Genomic DNA, 20,844 nt, shown 5'->3' with positions numbered 1-20,844 from the left:
GTCTGGTCTTCCCTCTCCAGAGCAGAGTGCCAGGGGTGGGTGCGGCCGTGTGCTCTGCGTTCGGGGGGCTGCTGTCTCCCAGGGCTCTTCTGAGAATGTTCATGTCTTTTTCTGGGCTTTGTTTGAGCAGCCATGGAAACCATTAGGTCTAATCAGCTGATAAAAAAAAAAAAAAAAAAAAAAGCCCCTGCGCCAATTACCTGTCCCGGGAGGAAGCACACAGCACAGAGGAAAGAGAAAGTCGCTGTTGAGGTGACTGCGTCTGTGTGTCTGGGGGACGGTGGGGAGAGAGACGAGGACACTGGCCATCAAAGAGCGCTTTTCTCTGTATCAGAAGAGTGCGGCCCGGCTCTGGCCAACCTGAGATAGGGTTGAACTGAGGGCGCCCCTGGCCCGGGGTCTCCCTGGCCACCCGACCGGGACAGATACACCTCCACCTTCAGAAACAGCATTGTCCCCCCACCCACCCCCACCCCCAACACGCTTTGTCTACTTACTCAATGATTTCTAGGAGAAAGCAACATTTTCGTGACTCTATTGTCTCAGGAAATTGTACGAACTGACCCCAGAAGTAGGAAGGACCAAATACGAGGCTCTGTCTACCCATCTGTATTGAGAGACACGACATAGAGATCGACAGGTAGATAGGCGCACGTCCGCGTGGCTGGGAAACCACAGCTCCCCCGGGGGCTTCCACGGAGCATGGCGCGCAGAACTGAGGAGGGTTGCGGTAGAGGAAAAAGAAAGTTTGCTTTTTAATTGACTACACCATTGTTCAAAGAATGCAGTGAAAGACGTGCTCTTTCTGCAAATCTGTAAAGGAAATGGTACGGAAAGAACCAGGGAAGAGGTTTCAGGACAATATCTCCATAGCGAAAAGATCTTTTCTTCCCCCTCTCCTTTGTGAGGAGCCTGAAACCCTTCCATCGTGTCGTTGTCGCCAGCGAGCAGCCGGCAGCGAGAGCTGCGTGGGGGCTTCGCGTGTTGGCTGTTCTCTCTGACGGTTCTTTTGTGACGGCCCTGAACAGAGCACGAGGCGTACGCAGGCGCTATACAGGTAGTATCTTTCCAGTTCAGGAAAAAAAAAAACAAAAACACCTGACCCAACCCTTCCTGCAATATTATTTTTAGTCCTTCCCTCCCCAACTGGCATAATTTGGTATAAATTATGTCTTCAGCAACGTCAAATCCCCCTCCTACCTTCTATTCTTTAAAAAAGAAAAATCTTTTTTTCAATGTTGTGTTCTATAAAATCGTCAACCCTTCCCCAACTTTGCTCTCTGCTGGGAAAGTCATCGTGGAATTCCTTTTCCTTGCGCTATGGGATGGCAGCAGGCTGGGCAGAGCCATGCCGTCGCCAGGCCGGGAGGCGGCGGGAGCTGGGGCGGAGGCGGCCCGCGCGGCTGGCATCATGTGTAGGTGTAATCTATGTCAGGGATGCCGCCGTCCCGGTAGCCGCGGGTGGTGCCGTAACCGATGGTGTGCGTGCCCTTACAGAGGCTGCTGCCGTTGGAGGGGAAGATGGTGTGGACCACGTACTCCTCTTTGGCGCGGTAAGGGTTGATGGGCAACATTTGGAGCCCGGGGCCCCGGATTTCCAGGATGGAGTTATCCTTCTTGGTCCCGGACTCCATATAGTCGTCCTTCTTCCGGCTGCCCCGATTGTAGGCCCGGTCCCGGGTCAGCAGCTCCCCAGCCCGGTGCACGTACCAGCAGATGGCCCCCAGGACCAGGAAGAGGAAGACGAGGGCCACGGCACCACCGATGATGCCCGCTAGGGGCAGGCCCGCCATGGGGTCTGCGTTCTGCTCCTGGTTCAGCGTGGTGGTGGGGCCGTAGCTATCTGCCGTCTCCGCCTTGGCGCACACGGGTGTCTCGTCAGCCACGTAGGTGTTGCCGGTCTCCATGGTGACCATGCAGATGATATAGGTGGACTTGGGCTCCAAAGCCGTCAGCAGGTACTCCGTCTTGTCCCCCTGCACCAGCGTCTCCGTGATGGAGCCCACGGCTGGGCTGTGGCCCAGGCGCAGCCAGCTGAGCCGGAAGGAGGAGGCGGGGAGCGTGGCCTTCCAGGTGATGCGGATGGAGTCGGCTGTCAGGGGCTTCACGTGGATGACCAGGGTCTTGGCGCCGTCGCCCGTGGCCATGGGGTAGTCAAGGTTGGAGTCGGGGAGGCGCAGCCCTGGCCTCTTGGCCTTGAGGGTGAAGAGTGAGCCCTGGGGTGTGGTGGCAGAGGCGTGGTTGCTGGCTGTGGTCTTGGCAGCAGCATTGGCCGCGCCTCCCTGTGACCCCGTCTCGAAGCACTCGTCCATCTCGCTGGTGATGTCCTTGATGGCCATGCCCCGGACCTTCTCGGGGCCCTGGCACATGAGGCCTCGCACGTTGACCACGGCCGCCCGTGCCTTCACCCAGTCCCGCAGCCACATGAGGTTACAGCCGCAGAACCAGGGGTTGTTCCGCAGGAGCAGCTGGGCCAGGTTCTCCAGGTCGTCAAACAGGCCACGGGGCAGCGTGGTGAGGTTGTTGTTGGACAGGTCCAGCCGTTCCAGCTCGCGCATCTTGGCCAGCGTGTTGTAGGGGATGTGGCTGATGGCGTTGTCCTGCAGGTACAGCTTCTGCAGGTGGGCGCTGGGCAGGTGGAGCGGGGGCGCGGCCAGGGAGTTGCGCACCAGCGAGAGCTCGGTGAGGTTCTGCAGGCGGCTGAACGTGTCGTCGGCGATGCGCTGGTTGGCCAGCAGGTTGCCGTCGAGGACCAGGCGCCGGAGGCTGTTGAGGCCCTTGAAGGCGTGCAGTGGGATGGTGGAGATGCGGTTGTCATCCAGCCGCAGCTCCTCCAGTGTGCGAGGCAGCCCTGAGGGGATGCTGCTCAGATGGTTCCGGCTCAGGAAGAGCAGCTTGAGCTGCTTGCTGTCGGCAAAGGCGTCCTCCTCGATGCTCACGGTGGACACGGAGTTGTCGTCCAGGTGCAGCTTCTCCAGCAGCGGGATGCGGGCCAGCGAGTCCCTGGCGATGGTGCGCACGTTGTTGTCCTGCAGGTGCAGCTCCCGCAGGGAGCGGGGCAGGTTGACGGGGAACTCGTCCAGGTCGTTCTCGTACAGGTAGATGACCTGCACGTTGACCTTGGTCTTGAGGTCCTGGGGGATGCCGGCGTTGTTGATCTGGTTGTTCTGCAGGTAGAGGGTGGTGGCGTCGTCGGGGATGTCGGCGGGGATGGAGGTGAGTCCCCGGTCGTTGCAGTAGATGAAGCCGTTGTCGCAGCGGCACACTGAGGGGCAGGTGGTGCTGTCGATGACCTCCGTCAGGAAGGCGATGAGCCCGTAGCAGAGGAAAAGCCAGTCCCGCAGGTCCATGGTGGCCGTGGTCATCACGACGGTGGCTGTGACAGTGGCAGCGGGTGTGGTGGTGGCGGGGGCAGTGGGGTGTGCCACCACCATGGTGGATGGCTGGGGGCGCCCGGCCCCACCTGATTTGGAGCCTCAACACCTGCAAGGAGCATAAGACACATGCGGTGAGCGCGAGTCCCGGCGCCCACCCGCCTGCCGCTGAGGGGTCGCTGCGGGGTCGCCACGGGGCAGAGGTCAAGCCTCGAGGCGCACGCCCTGCGGCCCCTTCTGTGCCAGCCTTACGTCACAGGCGATCCCTCGGGCTGAGGTCAGACTCTAACGACATCCAGCTGACGTGAAATCTCATCAGGAGCGAAGACGTCTGTGAATTAGGCGGCCACAGTCTCGGCCCTCCCGGACGGTGCTTTCGAGCCGCGGGTGAGGTTAATTTAGTGAGAGCCACACCGCGATTTCTGTTTCTTCTTTCGAGACTTCACGCTAAGCCCGTCTTTATGGCTAATGCTAAAAGTGGCTGGTCAATGTTGATGGGATGGATTTAAGGTGTGTTTTATGGATTCAGAGCCACCATTTCTCACTGGAACGGAAACTCGCATCCCTATCTGGCTCGTACCCAGGGTCTGAGGGAGAAGCTCGTTTCTGTGAGCTCACAAGGGGGTGGGGGATGTCAGTAGAACCCGCAGAAAAGAAGCCGCCGGATTGCCACTGGTGAGCAGTGGAGAGAGAGGAGCTTCATTGTCTAGTGTTAAAACATGTCCCATTTGTCCCTGGTGCATTTTATAGACAGAAGAATGAGGTGTCAATGGGGTCACGTTCTTGTGTGTTTACAGAAAACCCTTTTTGTCCGAGGTGCCCTCCCTAGCTCCGCATTACACGTTGTGTGGGAAATTATTCCACACCTTACCCCCTTCCCAAATCACGAAACTTTCAGCTATTTGGAAAAAAAAAAAACAAAAGAAAAAGAAAACATGTATCTGTTTTCTTGCATTTGAAGAAATAACACAAATAAAAGGAGGTCCATGCTGAGGGAATCAGCTGCAAGGTGTAATTTCAGTTTTCACAAATGGAAAAATTGCAGCGTAGATTTTTCTCATATTATTTTGCTGTTCATAGTGGTAAAAAATCAATTAAAGAGAAATGATCTTTCAGCCTCAGTTGGGGAGGTGTCTTCACGCAGCCGGCAAAGCTCTGCCATGTAACTCTAGTTCAGGAGGGCTTTTCAACAGTGGGACACAGTCATTGCCTCCCCGAGTCTGAGCCGAGGTCCCAGCCTAAAGCCGGCCCAGCCCGGCGTGCAGAGCAGAATCAGGACCTGGTCACCAAACGAGTCCATGGGGACCTCACTCTCATGCCCCGGGGACTGAATAAGCTTCTCCCTTGTCTGTCCCTCTCTACCCCGGAACCGCTCCTCTCCATCTAGCAAACTGCTCTTCACATGTCCCCTCCTCTGCTAGGCCTTCCCAGCAGACAGAGCCTCCCTCTGCTCCACCCACACATCCACTCATCTGCCCACTCGTCCATCCACACATCTGTCCGTCTAGCCGTCCAGCCAATGTTTGTGGAGCGCCCCCCACGTACCAGCCCGTGTTCTAGCCACTTGGGATCCCATTCTGGTGGGACAGTAGCTCACACTGTGATAAAGATTGCTCCTAGAGTTCCATGAGCATTTAAGCCATTTAATCCTTCCAGCAAACCTGACGTCAATGCCCTTCTTCTTCCCACTTAACAGATGAGAAAACTGAGGCTCCGAGGCATGAGTGTACTCAAGACCACTTGAGGAGAGGTGGGGAGGAGCCCAGGCCAGAACCTTGGCCACTAGGCTCGTGGTGCCCCATCTCGTGTCCATCTCTGAGGGCTGTGGATTGCATCGTTAGGGGGTTGTTATTTTAACATCCCTGACTAAATTTTAGGTACCCAAGGGCAGGGACTGTGGGCTTTGGAGGCCTGGTGTGGCTCAGCATCAGTGACCACCCGAGGTGCTGAGCAAGGCGGGAGTGCCTCCAGTCGCTCCCCTTACACACTCATGCCCCTTTTGCATGTATCGGGGCCTCTGGACAGACAGCCTCGCCGCCCCAGGGCCTCCTGGAACGAGCTCAGGCTTTCCCTAGGTTAACGCACCAGCCTCGCCTGCGGCCCGTGAGAGGCATGAAGCTTCATCCGTGAGGTGGACCCAAGGCAGCTCAGCGGCCGGCAGAGGACAGCTGCTAGCAGCTAAGTGAGGCCGAAGGGGAGGGGTGCACGGGGTCTGTGCACGGAGCCAGAGGGGACAAGGCCTTGTGGAAAGCCGGGAGAAAGAGGGCCTGATGAGACCCTGCCCAACACTCTGGGCTCCCGAAGCCAGCTTAGGCCCCCTTCTGTGAGCACCTCTAGCCTGAGGGCTGAGGACACTGCCTGCTTATTCCTGGCTGCTTCCTTGAGCTCGTCTCCCAGCCCTGGCTCTGGGTCCAGAGCCCACTCACAGCCCCTCCCTGTGGGACCTGGAGTGGGTCTTTGCGTCCTGCACTTGAGCTTGCTCTTGGGGGATTTAGCTGTCAGCTTTGTTTCCCTGACCCAGCTGCCCTGACCCGCTCCCGTCCTCTTAACCCCCCGCAGAGCCCCGCACCATGCTGGTCAGCCCTCCTTCCCTCAGTGTCAGCCAGAGCCACCCCGTAAAATCCGGCTGGAGCATGGGCATCCCAGGCTGCCTGGCCCTTACCCGACCGCTGATTCCCTCACCTCTCATCACATCCAGGACTGAGAAGGGCCCTGGCCCGAACTCTACAAGGAGACAGGCTCAAAATGGGGCCACTACATAGACCTGGACATGCCCTCCTTCGGAGAACAGCGATAAACCCAGGCACAAGGGGACCGACCAGCCAGGTCTCACCCAACCCCCTTCACAGATGCATTTGTACCTGTGCCGGCCCGTCACGTATCCAGGAAGGTTATGGAGCCTGCATATCCCGTCTCAAGATGCTTAGGAGCGAAGAGGCAGGGCTAGGGCAGGTGCAGGGGACAGGAAGGCGCAGGCCTGCTCAAAGGCCACCTTGCCTCGGTCTGAGGTCAAGTCGGAGTCCCTCTGTCCAGGGCCCCAGCATCTGGCCAGAGGACACACACCTTCTTTGACGTGTCAGCTGCTGAGACCTGGCACATGGGATGTGGGTGGCCACTGGGTTTGGCCGTTTGGGGATAATGTTCTGAGCAGGGGGGCAGACCTGTTAAGGCCAAAGCCAAGGCCAGCCACCACATTCTCTGGCACAGACATCAGTTCCCGGTGCCCGCTCAGCTCATGGCCACAGCCCTCAGCCTCCAGAGGCCGTGGCATCATAATAGAGTCTAAATTGCACCTTTCAGAGATGTCTGATGGATAACCAAGAAGCAGTTGGGAGGCAGGGACCCAAGGCCTTTCCCTTCCCCTGTCTGCGGGCCTCATCCATCTTGCTCGAGCTTCCCCTTGCCGCCCCTTCCCCAAGGCTGCAGCGCAGGGCCGGGTCTGGGGGTGGGGAGGAGGAGAGCATGCCTTCCTGGAGGACCCTTTAATTGCCCGGGTGCCAGGTGGCCTTTTTATTCCTCTGTTGTGTGTTCGACGGTTTATGTGGCAATCAAATTAAACCCGGGAAATCGCCCGTCTTCTACGGGGTCACTTGTTGTGTGGATTCCGCAGACTTCAGCATGATGGGACTTACAACCTGCTGGCTCCGTGACTGACAGCAGGATCCTTACCTGGGGGGCTGGGGAAGGGAGCAGGGAGGTGGCTCACGCTGGACGGATACAGACCCCCATTTGCCAAGGGGGACCCGGGGCATCATTCTCGGGGCTCTCCCTCAGTCACTAGCTCCTGTCATCTTCCAGGACAGAGAACCTGGGTTTGAGTCCTGCCTCTGCCACTTCCAGGCTCCCAACAGGGACTCCTTGTCAGTCGCTGTGATGCTGGGTCCCCTCCACCTCCACTTGTGCATCCCCAGTCCCACACCCCGAGCTATGGTGGAAACACTGATCCTACAGCTGGGCCCTCCTGTTGTGACCCCAGGCTGCGCCAGCCTCTCTCATGAGGAGTGGTCCAGGCCCAAGGAGGAGGTGTGAGTGGCTGGAGTCCATAGCTCAGCTCTTGCCTCGGTCCCCCTGGAACTCTGAGATGCAGCCCATCCCTTGTTCCTGAAATCCCTGACCTCCCTTGTGCTCCCTCTGGGCCTTTGCTCCGTGCTGTTCCTGACCCTCAGACACCCCTCCCCTGCTCATGCCTTGCCAGGCCAGCTTCCGCTCCCCCCCCAAGACCTCAGCTTAGAGCCCCCTCCGTGAAGCTTTCCCTGACCCTCTGCAAAGCTGACCCCATGCTGGCCTTGCTCACAACCACTTCACTGGTGGGAGATATTTATCTGCCAACTGGATGGAGGTGCTTCCCTGTTGGAGACCCCTGGCCTGGTGTCTTCCCCAAATCCCATCAAGCTGGGGCTGCCAGAGGCCCAGGGACTTCTGGGGGCTCCCTTGGGAGGGGGAAGGCCGGAGGGAGGGCAACACACAGGGGACAGCTGCAGGACACAAGGCCCAGCGCAGGCCCTGGCGTGCCGAATAGGAGATGGGGGCTGCTGCTGCAGGTTTGGGGCACAGGTAGACATGAGCACACCAGGGGGCTGAGCATGTTTCTGGAAGGAGCTAGAGGTCCCAGGCAGGAGAGGGAAGGCAGGGCAGACCTCCTCCTGTCCCCAAGCCCTGGCCTGCCTTCCTCTTCATTAATGGAGGCAACTCGTGGTGGGGTGTCCTGACGCTGGGTCCCCCGAGGTCAGGCACAGTCTCAGTCCCCACGTTAGGCGTCAGAGAACTCCAGATGGTGCTGACCCCAAGAAGGAGACACGTGAACTAGAATCAGGGAGGGGACAACAAAGCTAGGTTCAAATCTGGCCTCACCAGTCCCCAACTGTGTGACCTGCAGCAACACGTCTCTGGGCCTGTTTCCTCACCTGTAACGTGCTGCTGGGAGGATGACAAGAGAGGGGTTGTGCGGAGTGCCCCGCACAGGACCAGGTGGTTTTAGAAAGAAGAGCTATTTCACCCTGCCCGGGGGAGGGACCCCGAGGTGCTGCTATGACCCACTCAGGGCAGCTCTCCACCTGTCTTGGCGGAGCTTCCGAAACAACTGAGCCAGGGAGCCCCTCGCCTTCCCCTTTCCTATGCCCCCTCCAGTCCGTCTCTTCAGCAACAAGAATTCATTGTGTTTTCCCTAAACCTTGCCAGGCCCCCAGGTCCTTCTCGGAAGAGCAAGGCCTAGGCAGGAACAAGGCATGTAGGGCAGGTTAGGGATGGAACCCGTTGCTCAGCCCAGATGGGGTAGGCAGGAGACTCTGGCCCCAAAAGGAGCCTCCGTCTCCCCCACCAGGCCGGGTGCTTCACCAACACAAGATCACTCCACACCTGTGATGAGCCCTCAGCAAGCCTTTGTTTACATTAATGAGCCCCCCCCCCCTTCTTCCCCACCAGCCAGCACTGCCTCTCCAGCTTAACTACAAGCTAACACCATAGGAGGAGGGCTGTGAGGCCGGGGGCTGGGAAGAGCTCCCCCCCACCTCCGGGAACCCCCCCCCCCCAAAGAAGGCCCGTAGCCCAGGGGGCCTGTCTGGGCTCTGTCCAGCGGCTGCACCTACGGAGGTGGCCTTGGCTCTCAGGCCTTCCTCTGTAAGGGGACCCCAAATGATCCACCTCCCTGGGTCTTGTGAGGATAAGCTACGGCTGTTTTCAAGCCTGAGCAGAGGGCCTGACGCAGAGCGCCCTACAGAACAGGGGACCATGCCCATCTTAGCAGTAGACAGCGCTCCGCGGCAGGTCCGGATGGGAACTGCGGGCCACCGGGAGACCCTGGGACTTCTGGGTGAGCGGGCCTCTTCCAAGCCCTAGTTCAGGCCCAGGCCCGTCTAAGCCCACGGGAGGCACTTCCTTACGGCTAGGGGGCCGGCTGCCATGACCCTCAAGGCCCTTCCAAGCCTGCCCTGCACAACTCTGCCCCTGCTCTCAGCCATGGGTGCCATTGAGAACTCGTAGTAGAAGGGGGGGCGGGGCGGGGGTGGTGGTGGTGGTAGGGGATTCTTTTAAAACCTAAAGTTAATTATTTTTCTAATTTCATGCTGCATGCATTATGCATCAGCTGTTATCACTGGCGGTAATTGCAGACAGGTATGCAAATCCACTAAAAATGTACCTCGAGCTCACCTCACCGCGTAGGCCGTCTGGGCGGTGCCGGGCGGCGGGATGTCCTGAACTTCAGAGAATGAAAATCCCTTTAAAAAACAAGACTTTAAAATTGTGTCTTAGGAGGTTAATTATATTGATAACAGTGTTCGATATTAAACTATTCAGGGCCAGGAGGGGGTGGGGGGATGAAAGGAGACACGTGTAATTTTGTTTCTCCTTCTCTCCCCGCATTATTTAATAAGCTACTCCTGCACCTGATATTTCTGTGTGCGCGCATTTTTAGTACAGCTGCCTAGACTAAGGCTTCATTCCTTTGGGGAAGGAAAAAGGAAAGGGCAGGGGAGTTTCAGAAGGTAGAAGAGGGGCTTGACGGCCTTTATTCTGGGGGGGCCGGAAGGAAGAGAGGGGGCAGCGGGGAGGGAACCCCAGGGTTTGTAGGATCAGTGCTGCTGGCCTTCTCAGAAGCCAGCAGGATCCTGGCAGACAGGGGAAGAAAGAGAGAAGCAGGGTGACCGGGAGAGACTGGGTATGGCGATGTTTATTGATCATGAAGCAGAGGCTGAGAGCTGGCCGGGGACAGGCTGGGGGTGCCCCCCCCCCGGAGCTGTGTGGCATCCCCCACATGCAGGCCCTGCCCCTGGAGAGATCCCCCCTCTGTATTTATCCTGAGTTGACTGTCCAGCCATTCCCACTAGAATGTAAACTTCTCTAAGTCAAGATATGTTCTGTCCCATTCACCAGCCTAGCACAGAGCCTGGCATGGGAGTGCTCGTAAGCATCTGGTGAATGAGTGAATGAATGAATGAATGAATGAAGACACCAAAAGGAAGGCCCCCCAATCTGAAACCTAGAAACAGGCGGTGGGAGAAAAGAGGGAGGCTGGCCCCTCTTCAGCCCCAGCCCACGAGGGGTAACGACTCAGCACGGCAGCCCAGAGAGGAAGGGGGACTGACCGGTCTGAATTGTGCTGCTGGTGGTGGAGGAGCTGGACACAGACCCAGGCCTTGGACTCGCTGTCCAGTGCTCTTCCCTGCCCTCTCGGCTGCCAGGGGGTCCCTGCCCTGCCCAAGGAAGACCTCTGGCTGCCTCTTGCTCGTCTCTTCTAATATGGGGAGGCTGGCCTGGCACTGCCTGACCACAGGTCTACCTCCAGGCCAGCCTCACGTTCTTAGAGTTGGTCCCCTCCCTCCCACCCCACAGAGACGCACAAGGGTGGACCTCACCCTCAGGACTCCGGAATTGGGGAGGCACGGGACCTTGGAGATATCTGCCTTTCACAGGGGAGGAAAAATTGAGGCCCAGAGAGCAGAAGGGTTTGGTCCAGCAGCCTCGGACACTCCTCCCCCCGCCCACCTTCTCCAGCCTTGGCACTGAACTCTCAAACTCTTTCCCAGAGGATTGGCAGAGGGAGGGTACACAGTGTCCAACTCACCCAGGGACTCGTGGGGGCTGCCTCCCCCGCCAGCAGGTCTGCAGACCCCTCTGGCCCAATGGGGTGGGGCCCATTAGTGGCAGTAGCTGGCCAGGGGAGCGCCTGCGTCATGCTGGGTCCTCCACGACCTCCTCTCCTCTCCAGCTGGCCACTGCCCTGCAGGGCCTGTGCACCCACCGCACAAAGGGGCACACGTTCATGGAGGGGAAGGGATGTGCCCAAGGTCACACTACTCACAACAGGAGGGACAGGGCACCAACCCATGTCTGCCTGGCCCCCCAGTTTGGTTCTCTTTGCTTTCCTGCCTTGGGACGGAAAGAAGCTCCACAGCTCACCGGAGGCAGAGCTCCGCTCTGAGCAGATTCTGCGTAAATGTTAGGGGTGCAGGCCTGGGGAGCGGCCACGGGCCCCAGGAATTGTCCCCCAGCCCCTTGTAGGGGCTGGGAGGTGAATAGGGACCACTGATAGGGCAGTGAGGGATGCGTGGTAGGGATGAGGAGGGGAGGCCAGGTGGGCAGGGGCCGAGTGCGGGCTCCCTGAGATCGTGACGCCTGTCGGCCCCGCTGCCGGGCTGGCGCGCCTTTATAATAAATAACAGCAAATAGCCGATCTGCAGGGCATCTTTCACGCCGGTGGCTAATAACACGGCTATTAATGCCCCCGCAGACGGCGTGCGCGTCGCACCGCACTGACGAATGTCCCGGGCCCTGGCACAGTCATAAATCAGCCCCTCTCTGGGGGAAGCGTGCAGAGAAGTGTCATTTTCCATCTTGGTAATGAATTGGGGCTTCCCTGCCCTGCCCTGGGCGCCACTGCTGGAAGTTGCCTGGGATTTGTGTTTGGGGAGGCACAAGCCCTCCCTTCCTGGCCTCTGGGGAGCCAGGAAGAGTGGGCCCTCCCCGCCCAGGCAGGACCGAGCTCTCCACCTGCCCAGCCCTGGCAGTTCCACAGCTTGAGTGAGGACAAGGGGTGCTCGGGCCTGCTGTGCGATCTTGGGACGCTTACTGCCTGTCCCTGGGCCCCCAGCATGCCAGTCTCACCAACAGAGGGGCTGGACTAGAAGCCAGAGCAGTGATGCCCCAGGGCCGGCGGACGCAAGATCTTGGGTGGTGGCTTTGGCTCAACCCCACCCTTGGTCCTCCCGGCCACGGCAGGGGCAGGACTAGATGGAGGGACTCCCTCCCGCTGGAGGGCAGCAGGTGCCGTGCCCAGTGTCACCAAAGGCCCTGCCTCCCCCAAGGCCTCACAACTGCCCCCTTTGGGCAGAATTCAGAGGGGCTCAGAGTAAGACCCCCACGGTCTGGAGCAGCAGGGTCCCCACGGTGGGCAGAATTTTACTCCAGAAAAGGTTTATACCCTGGGCACACCCACCCTGGGGTAGAACACGGCCCCCTGGTGGCCAAAGACCCCTCCCTTGGCAAGCAGAAACTACCGGTTGCCTGACTGCATGTGTGGGGTGGGCGGTGGGCTGGAGCTGCAGGCCTGGGGAGCTCTGTGATGCCCCAGTGCAACCCAGCTGGCAAGAGAGCACGCCCCAGCTGTGTCAGGCATGAGGAGCCCCTGGGCCTTCCCGGGCCGCCCAGAACCCCTCTGCAACTGCCTTACCTCCTGAGCCGCCTCCTGGAGCCTGCTGGGTCTGGCTAGGGTCTCTTCTGGATGCTTCCGGTCGACGTGGGTCTGGACACACTCACATTCCGACCCCGCGGCCCTGGCACTCAGGCGCAGGCCACAGAGCTGGGGTGTTGAGTGGAGCTAGGGGCACCCGGGGAGCGGGGAGGACCCCCTGTGCTCTGCTCTGCGGGGCTCCTGGTGCTCAGACGTGGCTGAGGGGCTGGAGAAGCATGCTCCGTCCCGTAGGCTCCAGGCGCTGCTGGCCTCTGCCCTCGGAGTGAGGGGCGTGCATGAGGGGCCTGCGGAGGCACCCCTGAAGCCCCGGGGCTCCTGTGCACAACCTGAGGGTGTCCTGGGCCCCTGCTCCCTAGGCATGCCCTAGAGCCTGGCGTCCATCCTGTCGAGGTGGCCTCTCGCTGTCCTCTTTCAACTTTTGCCCTTTTGTCTGTTGGCCGCCACCTCCTCTGAAAGGCCTCTGCGTGGCTTTTACCCCCTTTTCTTCACCAAGTTTTTTTTTAATCCCTTTAAGTCACTTGGCAGAATGGGCTCCGGTGCAGAGAGCGTTCTTGCGTGACAGAGCTAAGAGGGAGCCACTCTCCAAAGACTCGGTATTCCTGCCACTCAGGCTGTGTCTCCGGGGGGAAGGAGGGGGTCCATTACCCCGCTGAGGAGTTCAGATGTTCACCGCGGGGCTGGAGCTGCTGACATGCGCCGCTGAGCTGTCAGGCCCCACATGCCTCTCTTTGGAAGGATGTTGGGGGGGGCGGCGCTCCGTCCTGCTTGGCTTCTCCTGTTTGTCGAGAAGGTTTTCTTGCTGGGGAGGTGGGGGGAGGGGCGAGTTATTCCTGCTTCACCCCCTTGGTCTTGTCTGTCCAAAAAGGAGTCCTCACCCACTCCCTGCCTCCTCACCTGCCAAAAAACAATACAAGCGATTAAGCCCAGGGAAATCAGGAGCCACACAGGGACGGGCGGCCTGCGCTACGACCCCCTCTCCTCCCATCCCTCTGGAACCCGCGTTCTTGAACACGGCTCTGCAGTGAGGCGGGAGGGGGCGGGGATGACTCCCCATCATCTCCCTTCTCTTCTCAAATCCAGACAACAAACAGGGGGCCGTGCAGAGCACCCTCCTCAAAGCTCCCCGGTTTCCTTTGGCTGGGGGTGGAAGGACCGGAAAGAGAAACGAAGTTCTGAGGGCTCCTGGCCGCGCAGGGGCTGCCTGCCCGGCCCAGCGCTGGCTCCGCTTCCCCCAGCACCTGCTCCTCTTGCGAAATGTCATTCAAAGGATCCAACTGGGCCACCGCGGCCTCGGCTTCCAGAAGCAGCACTGCCTTTCCTCGCCATGGGAAGCAGGAGCAGCGGGGAAGCGGGGAAGTTGGGTCTCCCTCCTGCAGCCGCCCCACTTCCTAGGCTGGGGTCAGGGCTCCACGCCCCTGTGCCCTCGAAGGCCATCCTCCCCTTCCACAGAGACCTGGGGGGCAGGGGCTGGCCGGGCCTCAGAATCCAAAACAAAACCCGAGCCCTCCGATCGCCTCTCATTAGCGTGGCGTGCCGAAGCCCTGCGGTGCCCCGGTGTCCGAATTCCCCCTGCAGGAGCCCCTCTTTGGAAAACGGCTTTTATTACACATCTGAGAGTGTTAGCTCTGGTTTGAAATCGGATCCAGATGGGCTCAGCTGCATCTGGGCACTCTCCTTTGTCGGGCCGAAGGTGGCTGATTTGAGAAATGCTTGTTGTCTGGGGCTGTTACAAATAAAAACAAGCATCTTTAGGGGTGCGTGTTTTCCTAAGCCCAGAGCCCAGACTGGGGCGGAGTGCACTGCCCACTGGACGCCCAGCCTGGCAGCAGTGCACAGGGGACGAGGGGTGGAGGGCAGGCAGAGGAGGACGAGGCTGACAGGATACGTGCGGGTGTCTTGGGACAAGCCTCCCCAGGAGGAAGGAGGTGTGAGACCAGCAAGCCCCATGGGTCCTGCACGGCCAGGGCCTGCTACGTACCCGAGGTGCAAGTGGCCAGGCGGGGTGCAGCCCCTCCAAAGGTGGAGGGGGGTGTTGAGCAGGAGGGGAGGCGAGGACAGTCCCTGTGCGAGGGGTGACTGCCGGGCTATGGCGTGGGTTCTTACTGCTATTACCCCCATGTGATTTCATCCAATTATAAATTGTAATTTCTATATGAAAGCGAGAGATGGAAACAGTCCAATGAGGTCATCTGCCTCCCTGGCCAGGACGAGGAAATTGTTTTGTATCGCTGGTGGGGGGAGCGGAGGTGGTGGGGCCTCCGTATTTCGAGAGGATGGTGGCAGTGTCCTCGGAGCCCAGAGGCTCTGGCCAGCCATGGCTGCTGATCCCCCACGACAGAGAGAAACCACCTAAGAACTGTTTTTGAAGTTACGAATTGAGGAGGGCAGCTTCGTCCTGCCGCATTGGGCCCTTTTCCCAGTCCTCGGGATAAAGGCAAGGCCCCTACGCAGCCACTGGAGCCCCTCACAGCACGGCCCTGCCGGTCCATCGGTGTCCCCGCAGTGCCCAGCCGGCTCACTCCAGGCCCTTCCCCCGCACCGTCCCCGCTCCTGCAAGAGTCCTCCCAGCATCACCCCTCCACTCCTGCATCGGGTCGCCCTCCTCCTTGGGGGGCCTGGTCACACAAACCCACAGTGTCCCACAAGGAGTTGTCTCCCTGCTACAAGGAAGGGACTGGTCCTGCTTGTCTGAGGCAGATCCCCCAGTACCTGGCTCCGTGCCTTGCACACAGTAGATGCTTCATAAATGCACCCTGTGACCTCCCCACTCTCCTTTCTCATTTAGAAAAATGGGTCTGAGCAAGGCTCTGGGTGGGGCCGTCCGACTTCGTCCATCCTGGATCGGCCTGGCTGGCGGTGCCTGGAGGTGGGAGCTCTTCCCACATGTGGGTGCGTCATGCTGATCGTTAGTAGCCCCCTGCGCTCACGACATGAAACAGGGCCCAGGAATAAATAGGTCAGTGGGCCCTCCTGGCACGGTCCAAACATCTACCATCCCCAGTGGGTGCACGATTAGAGCGAGTAGGCTGAGGCCACGCACTGCAAAGTGAGTGTGGCATGGTGGACCTTCTGTGTGGTCAGACGGAGGTAGGACAAAATGGATCTGTGCAGTTCAAGGGTTCCGTCACGGGAGCCCCTCTTCAGACCTAGGCCACTTTGGCCAGCTCATAGATGCGCCCCCTACAGGACATTCTCTGCCCAGCACCCCGTGCCACCTTCCCTGCTCCCACAGGCTCCCGGTCTCTGCTCTGCCAAACGAACCATTTTTTGGGTCAACATAATAAAAACTTCCATTTGTAAGTACTTGAGATGCTTACAGTTTTACTTTCTGTTATAAATAATAACATCATAACTGTATTAAAAGAAATTTGAAAGGGGGAAAGAGAGCCAAGTGCACGATCCTGCATGTCTACACCACTCCACTTTGGCTGGATCTGCCCGTCCGTGGACATCGGCTGCAGGGGGACAATGCGCCTTCGCCTTTTCCAGGTCATTCTGCTTTGCATTCTCCCTTGAGCCTGGTGACAACCCAGTACAGCTGGCAGGGCAGGGAGAACCATGACACTGAGAAGGGGGCACGTGTCCAAGTTCACACAACCTGCATCACAGCCAGGGCCTTGAACTCTGGGCCAGTCCCCCTCTGTCTGCATGACACGGAGTCTCAGTGCAACAGAAACATGCCATCAACCAAGCCTACGGTGGCCCCTGGGCCCGTGCCTGGAGGGAACTTGGGTTTTCCTGAGGCCCTCTAGTGCAGTCATCCATCCATCCATCCATCCATCCATCCATCCATTATCTACATATCTCTCTATTCATCCATCCCTCTGTCCATTCACCCACCGTGCATCTGTCCATCCATGCATCAGTCCCCCCTCTCCCCATCTCTCTGTCCATCTATCTCTTTCCATCCGTCTGTCCCATCTTTCCATCCATCCATGCATCTGTCAGTGCCTCCTTCCTCCATCTCTCTATCCATCCATCTACCTGTCCATCTTTCTGTCTGTTCATCTGTCCATCCATCCATCCATCCATCCTTCCCTCCCCCTCTCCATCCAGCAAACATGTTCTGCCTCCAGTCATGTTCCTGGTACTGTACAAGACACTGGGGTCCAAAGAGGAGCCCCTGTCCTCCAGGAGCTCGAAGTCCAGTGGGGAGGCCATAGGTTTGCAGAGGGCCGCAGTATGAGACCCACACAGGGCCCCATGGGAGCAAAAAGCCCCCCTTGCCCAACCTGGGAGGGTGGATCACTAGGAGCCTCATGGGGAAGGTAACGCCGTGCTGTGGTTCGGGGGTTCCCCAGACTCCCATGTCATGATAGTCACATATGAACTCAGTGGCAAGCTAGAGGGGGGCAGATGTGGCTGGGTCTCCCCAACCACCTACCTATCCTGTCCGTCTTCTAGGGCCCCGGCCCCACCTTTGGACCTCAGGGCTCCCCCGCACCCCCGCCCCCACCCTGAAGTGGAAACACTCTCCAGCTTTGCAGTTCCCAGCTGCCCTGAGGATCGGTTCTCACTGATATTAATTCCTATATTAGCAATTAGCCCTCCTGCTTCATTTCAACCTATGGCTCTTAGGGATGGTTATTATGTGTGTATCATTAATCAGACGCCTGGTATGTGCTGCTGGAAGCCCAGGTGGGCTTTCTGGTTGGTGACTTAGGTCGAGTGGCATTTTAAATGAACAGCACACCTGCCCCCCCTTCCCAGGCAGAGCTGCCCTGTGGCACAGAGGGCAGAGTTTAGGTCATCGCAAGCAGGTCAAAGCTGGCGCAAGCTAGGAGACCCAGGGTTTTCCTTTATTCGGGACTTCCAGGCTGAGGTCAGCATCTGTATCCGACCTGTATAGATGAAAAGGCTCTTTGTGACTCAAACCCAGAGTTTGTTCTGTGGCTGCTGACTTCCTCCCACCAGGACAGCCATCCACAGGGCCTGTTTCTCTTCCCCTACAGTGACCACAGAGTGTGGGTCACTCCTCTCTTGTGGCAGCATGGACCTGGGAGCTGTCATGGCTGCGTCCCTCTCTCCAGGGGCCGGAGGGCTGGGGGCCGGGGCCACAGGGCAGGGAGAGCTTTTCCATTTGGGAGTATGGACTGCTCCCATAACAGAGACTTCACAGTAGGGCATGGGGCAGGAAGGGCACTTCGGGGCGAAGGGAACAGCATATGCAAAGGCTCAGAGTGGGAGGGCTGGGTAAGAAGGCTGGTGTCCCAAAGCTCTGAGTTAGTGGAGGGCAGGGATCTGCGCTGAAGTGGGAGATGGGATTCTGTCCTTGGGGGGAGTTTTGAATGTTCTGCTGCGGGGCCTGGTCTTTATACCAGGGGCAGTGGGGAGTCAGGGAATGTACTCAGGCAGGGGGAGGCGTGACCAGACCTTCCTGGAGAACTAGAGGGTGTTGGGGTGCATGAGAGGGACCCAGTGAGAAGCTGGGATAGTGTCCCCGGGAGCAGGGGTGGGGGCCTGGGGTGGGGGTAGGGAACAGTGTGCGCCAGGGGAAGGAGCTTGCTGGGCAGTCTCCCCGAAGACGGGCCTGGAGGCTGAGTGGGTTCCCGCCCCTTCTGCTCCTTGATAGAAGGTGGTGAACTGGAGCAGCACCGGGCACGGCCAGCCTGTTGTGGGGCTCAGAGCCAGCCGGAGCAGGGGCTGCTTCTGGGTGCCTGGGCGGGGACAGCAGGCCTCTCCAGGGGGCGTGTTTGGAGGCTCCGGCTCCTCCCTCTGCACTGAGAGACGGCCCCACCCTGCCCCCTTCTCACTCACTCTGGCCCCCAGGCTTGGCACCACGGCATGGCACCCCATAGCAGGTGAGAAGAGGCGGAGGCGAGAGAGCCGGCATTCGCGGCGCGAACCCCAAGCCTCCACTCTGCTAATTAAACCGCTTCCTGACAAAACCCAGACTTTGGCGGGTGGGTGTGGGAGCAGGTGTGGGAGCCTGTCTGTGGACAGCTGCAGGAGCCCTTGCTGCCTGGCCAGCAGGCCTGGACTGCTGTCAGCACCCACCCTCGGAGACAGACCACTGGGGGAGGGGGGTGAGGCGGGTCAGAGGGTGGGCAGTGCCCAGAGCAGAGAAGCCAGTAGCTCTGGTATCCCAGAGGGCTGCTCGTCTAGGACAGCTTCTCGGAGAAAAGACGTGGGACTTCCTCCGTGGGATGTCCTGCCCTCCCTCCCTGCCTCCCTCTCTCCCTCTCTGTGTGTGGGCTGAAGCCAGGACCTGGGGAGCAAGGGCAGCTGTGGCCAGAGGTGGCCTAGAATTCACTCCCGTCTCCTGGTGCTGGGCTGGCAGAGCAGCCCAGGGACCAAACTAGCCCAGACTGTTGGCCCCTGCTCGCTGCCTGCCTGCCCCACAGAGCCTGGCAGCCGCTCCCCTGCACCGTCCAGGTGGTCTGGAGGCCTGGCTCTACCAGGCCCCCGCAGTGCAGCAGAGCAATGGGGGACCTAGAAAGGCCGCCATGGGGGTATCTCATCCTTGGGTGGCAATGAGACAGAAGAGCAGGCAGGCATCTAAGGGGGCCTCCTGCGCCTGGAGGGCTCGTGTGCCTTGGAAATCTCCGAGCAGGGGCGGGTGGCAGGAGGGACCCCTGTGCCCACCAGCCTCGGGCAGCTAGACTCAGTGGGCTCGGGATGGCTGCTCTCAGCCTCTGGAGGGGGAGGCTTAAGCAGGGCAGAGGAGGGGTGGGAGCACACGGCCCTCCGCAGGCCTGCCTCTCTGCCTACAGGGAGAGGCACAGTGGCTGGAGCCTGCCAGCACATGACAGGGGATGGGAATGGAGGCCCAGGCCTGCTTGGGGCTCTTTGTGCCCTGCCCACAGGCTCCCAGGAGGGAGGCTGCCCGCTGGCCTGGTCCTACCCAGCAGGCCTTGTTGTAACTCAGTTCCTACACACAAGGGTCTGTACCCAGCCCTGGGGGGTCCCGGGGGGATGATGAGCTTGGTGCTGCCAGCAAAGGCCAGACGGTTCTCAGGAATTGGCCCGCTTTTGTTAGCAGAATAGCGGCTGTGCATTCCCCCACCTGGGCCCTCGGCTGAGGTGGGCGGTGCAGTCTGGAGGCAGAGGACCTGATTCCCCCCCAAAACCCCCTGCCCCGGCCACCAGTGCCTCCCTGTGCTCTCACACGGGGCCCCTGGCCACCCTGGCTCTGAAATGGATCCTATGTGGTCTACCTGCGGGCACTCTGGAGCACCTGTTTGAAGCAACACTTTGCTGGTGTATCTGGCAGGCATGGGGCCTCTGGTGGTGGTAGTGGTGTGTGTGTGGGGGTCACAGCCACAGGCCCCCCAGAGAGAAGGCCCCGGAGCTTTCAGAACCCAGGCTCTGTTCAAGGGGTTGTCAGCTCCCCTCCTCCACCCCCTACTTCCCTCAGCCCACTCTGCAGTCTCAGATTCCTTCAGGAGCTCTGTGCCATACAGAGGAAGGGGCTGTGGTCTCCGTCTCCAGCCGTGGTATTCAAATGCCAGTTCTCCAGGGGCACCTGGGTGGCTCAGTTTGTTGGGCGTCTGCCTTTGGCTCGGGTCATGATATCGGGGTCCTGGGATTGAGTCCTGTGTCGGGCTCCCCGCTGAATGGGGTGTCTGCTTCTCCCTCTCCCTCTGCCCCTCTCCCTGCTTGTACCGCTCGTTCTCTCTCTCTCTCAAATGAATAAATAAAATCTTTTAAAAAATGCCAGTCCCGTGAAGACCTCCACCACTGACCACACTGAAAGCCACAAGCGAAGGATTCCAGGCCATGCACTTGGGCCGTCCAAGTTACCTGGGTGCAGCTGGTGGAAACTGCCTTTTCTTCCAGAAGTCTCCACTTCCCTCCCTCCAGCTGTGCCAGCCTCCAGCCCCCAGGGACAGGCACCCTTTCGCCTGGCTCCCCTGGCTTTCCCATTTCCCTGAACCACGCAAGCCCGTGCCAAGGGATTTTCATCTCCGTGTTGGAAATCTCCCACCCCTCCCCTCCTTCCCGTAAGCACGCTCTCCGGCCGAGAGCAACACTGCGCACCCCAGCCGCGCGGCCAGACTTTGTTAATATTTACAGCGAGTGGCTCAGAAAGCTATTAGCTTCCTTTTCTTGTTAATTGAAAGAGGAGAAAATGGTTGTAACACTTCAAAAGGGCTTAAAGCGCAGTCTGAGAGACCCGCTGAATAAGGAGGAAGGGAAAAAAGAGAGACCATTTAAAATAAAGGAAGAAAGGGAGCCCACACCTCACGCGCCCCACGAGGGTGGACTGGCGCTTCTCTGCCTCGGCAGAAGCCTGGCTTTCCTCCGAGGCTTCCTCATTGCTGCTTATTGTATACTTTCCTT

The 20,844-nt window shown here is 59.3% G+C and overlaps 2 protein-coding genes across 2 annotated transcripts in view; one reads left to right on the top strand and one right to left on the bottom strand.

Annotated features, from left to right (window-relative positions):
- The window catches only part of MACROD1 (mono-ADP ribosylhydrolase 1), a 148,558-nt gene that overhangs the window by 41,809 nt on the left and 85,905 nt on the right, over positions 1–20,844 (top strand).
- FLRT1 (fibronectin leucine rich transmembrane protein 1) lies at positions 1,149–13,423 on the bottom strand. The gene is made up of 2 exons (XM_057317116.1): positions 12,541–13,423; positions 1,149–3,483 (listed from the first exon to the last, which is right to left on the bottom strand). Exon 2 carries the CDS (start codon positions 3,432–3,434, stop codon positions 1,410–1,412), a length of 2,025 nt encoding a protein of 674 aa, XP_057173099.1. The 5' UTR covers positions 3,435–3,483; positions 12,541–13,423; the 3' UTR covers positions 1,149–1,409.

This window comes from Ursus arctos, unplaced genomic scaffold (assembly GCF_023065955.2).
Source record: "Ursus arctos isolate Adak ecotype North America unplaced genomic scaffold, UrsArc2.0 scaffold_23, whole genome shotgun sequence".
In the NCBI taxonomy this organism is placed as follows: Eukaryota; Metazoa; Chordata; class Mammalia; order Carnivora; family Ursidae; genus Ursus; species Ursus arctos.
The sequence above is the reverse complement of the archived record's forward strand: the minus strand, read 5'-3'. Positions and strand labels throughout refer to the sequence as shown.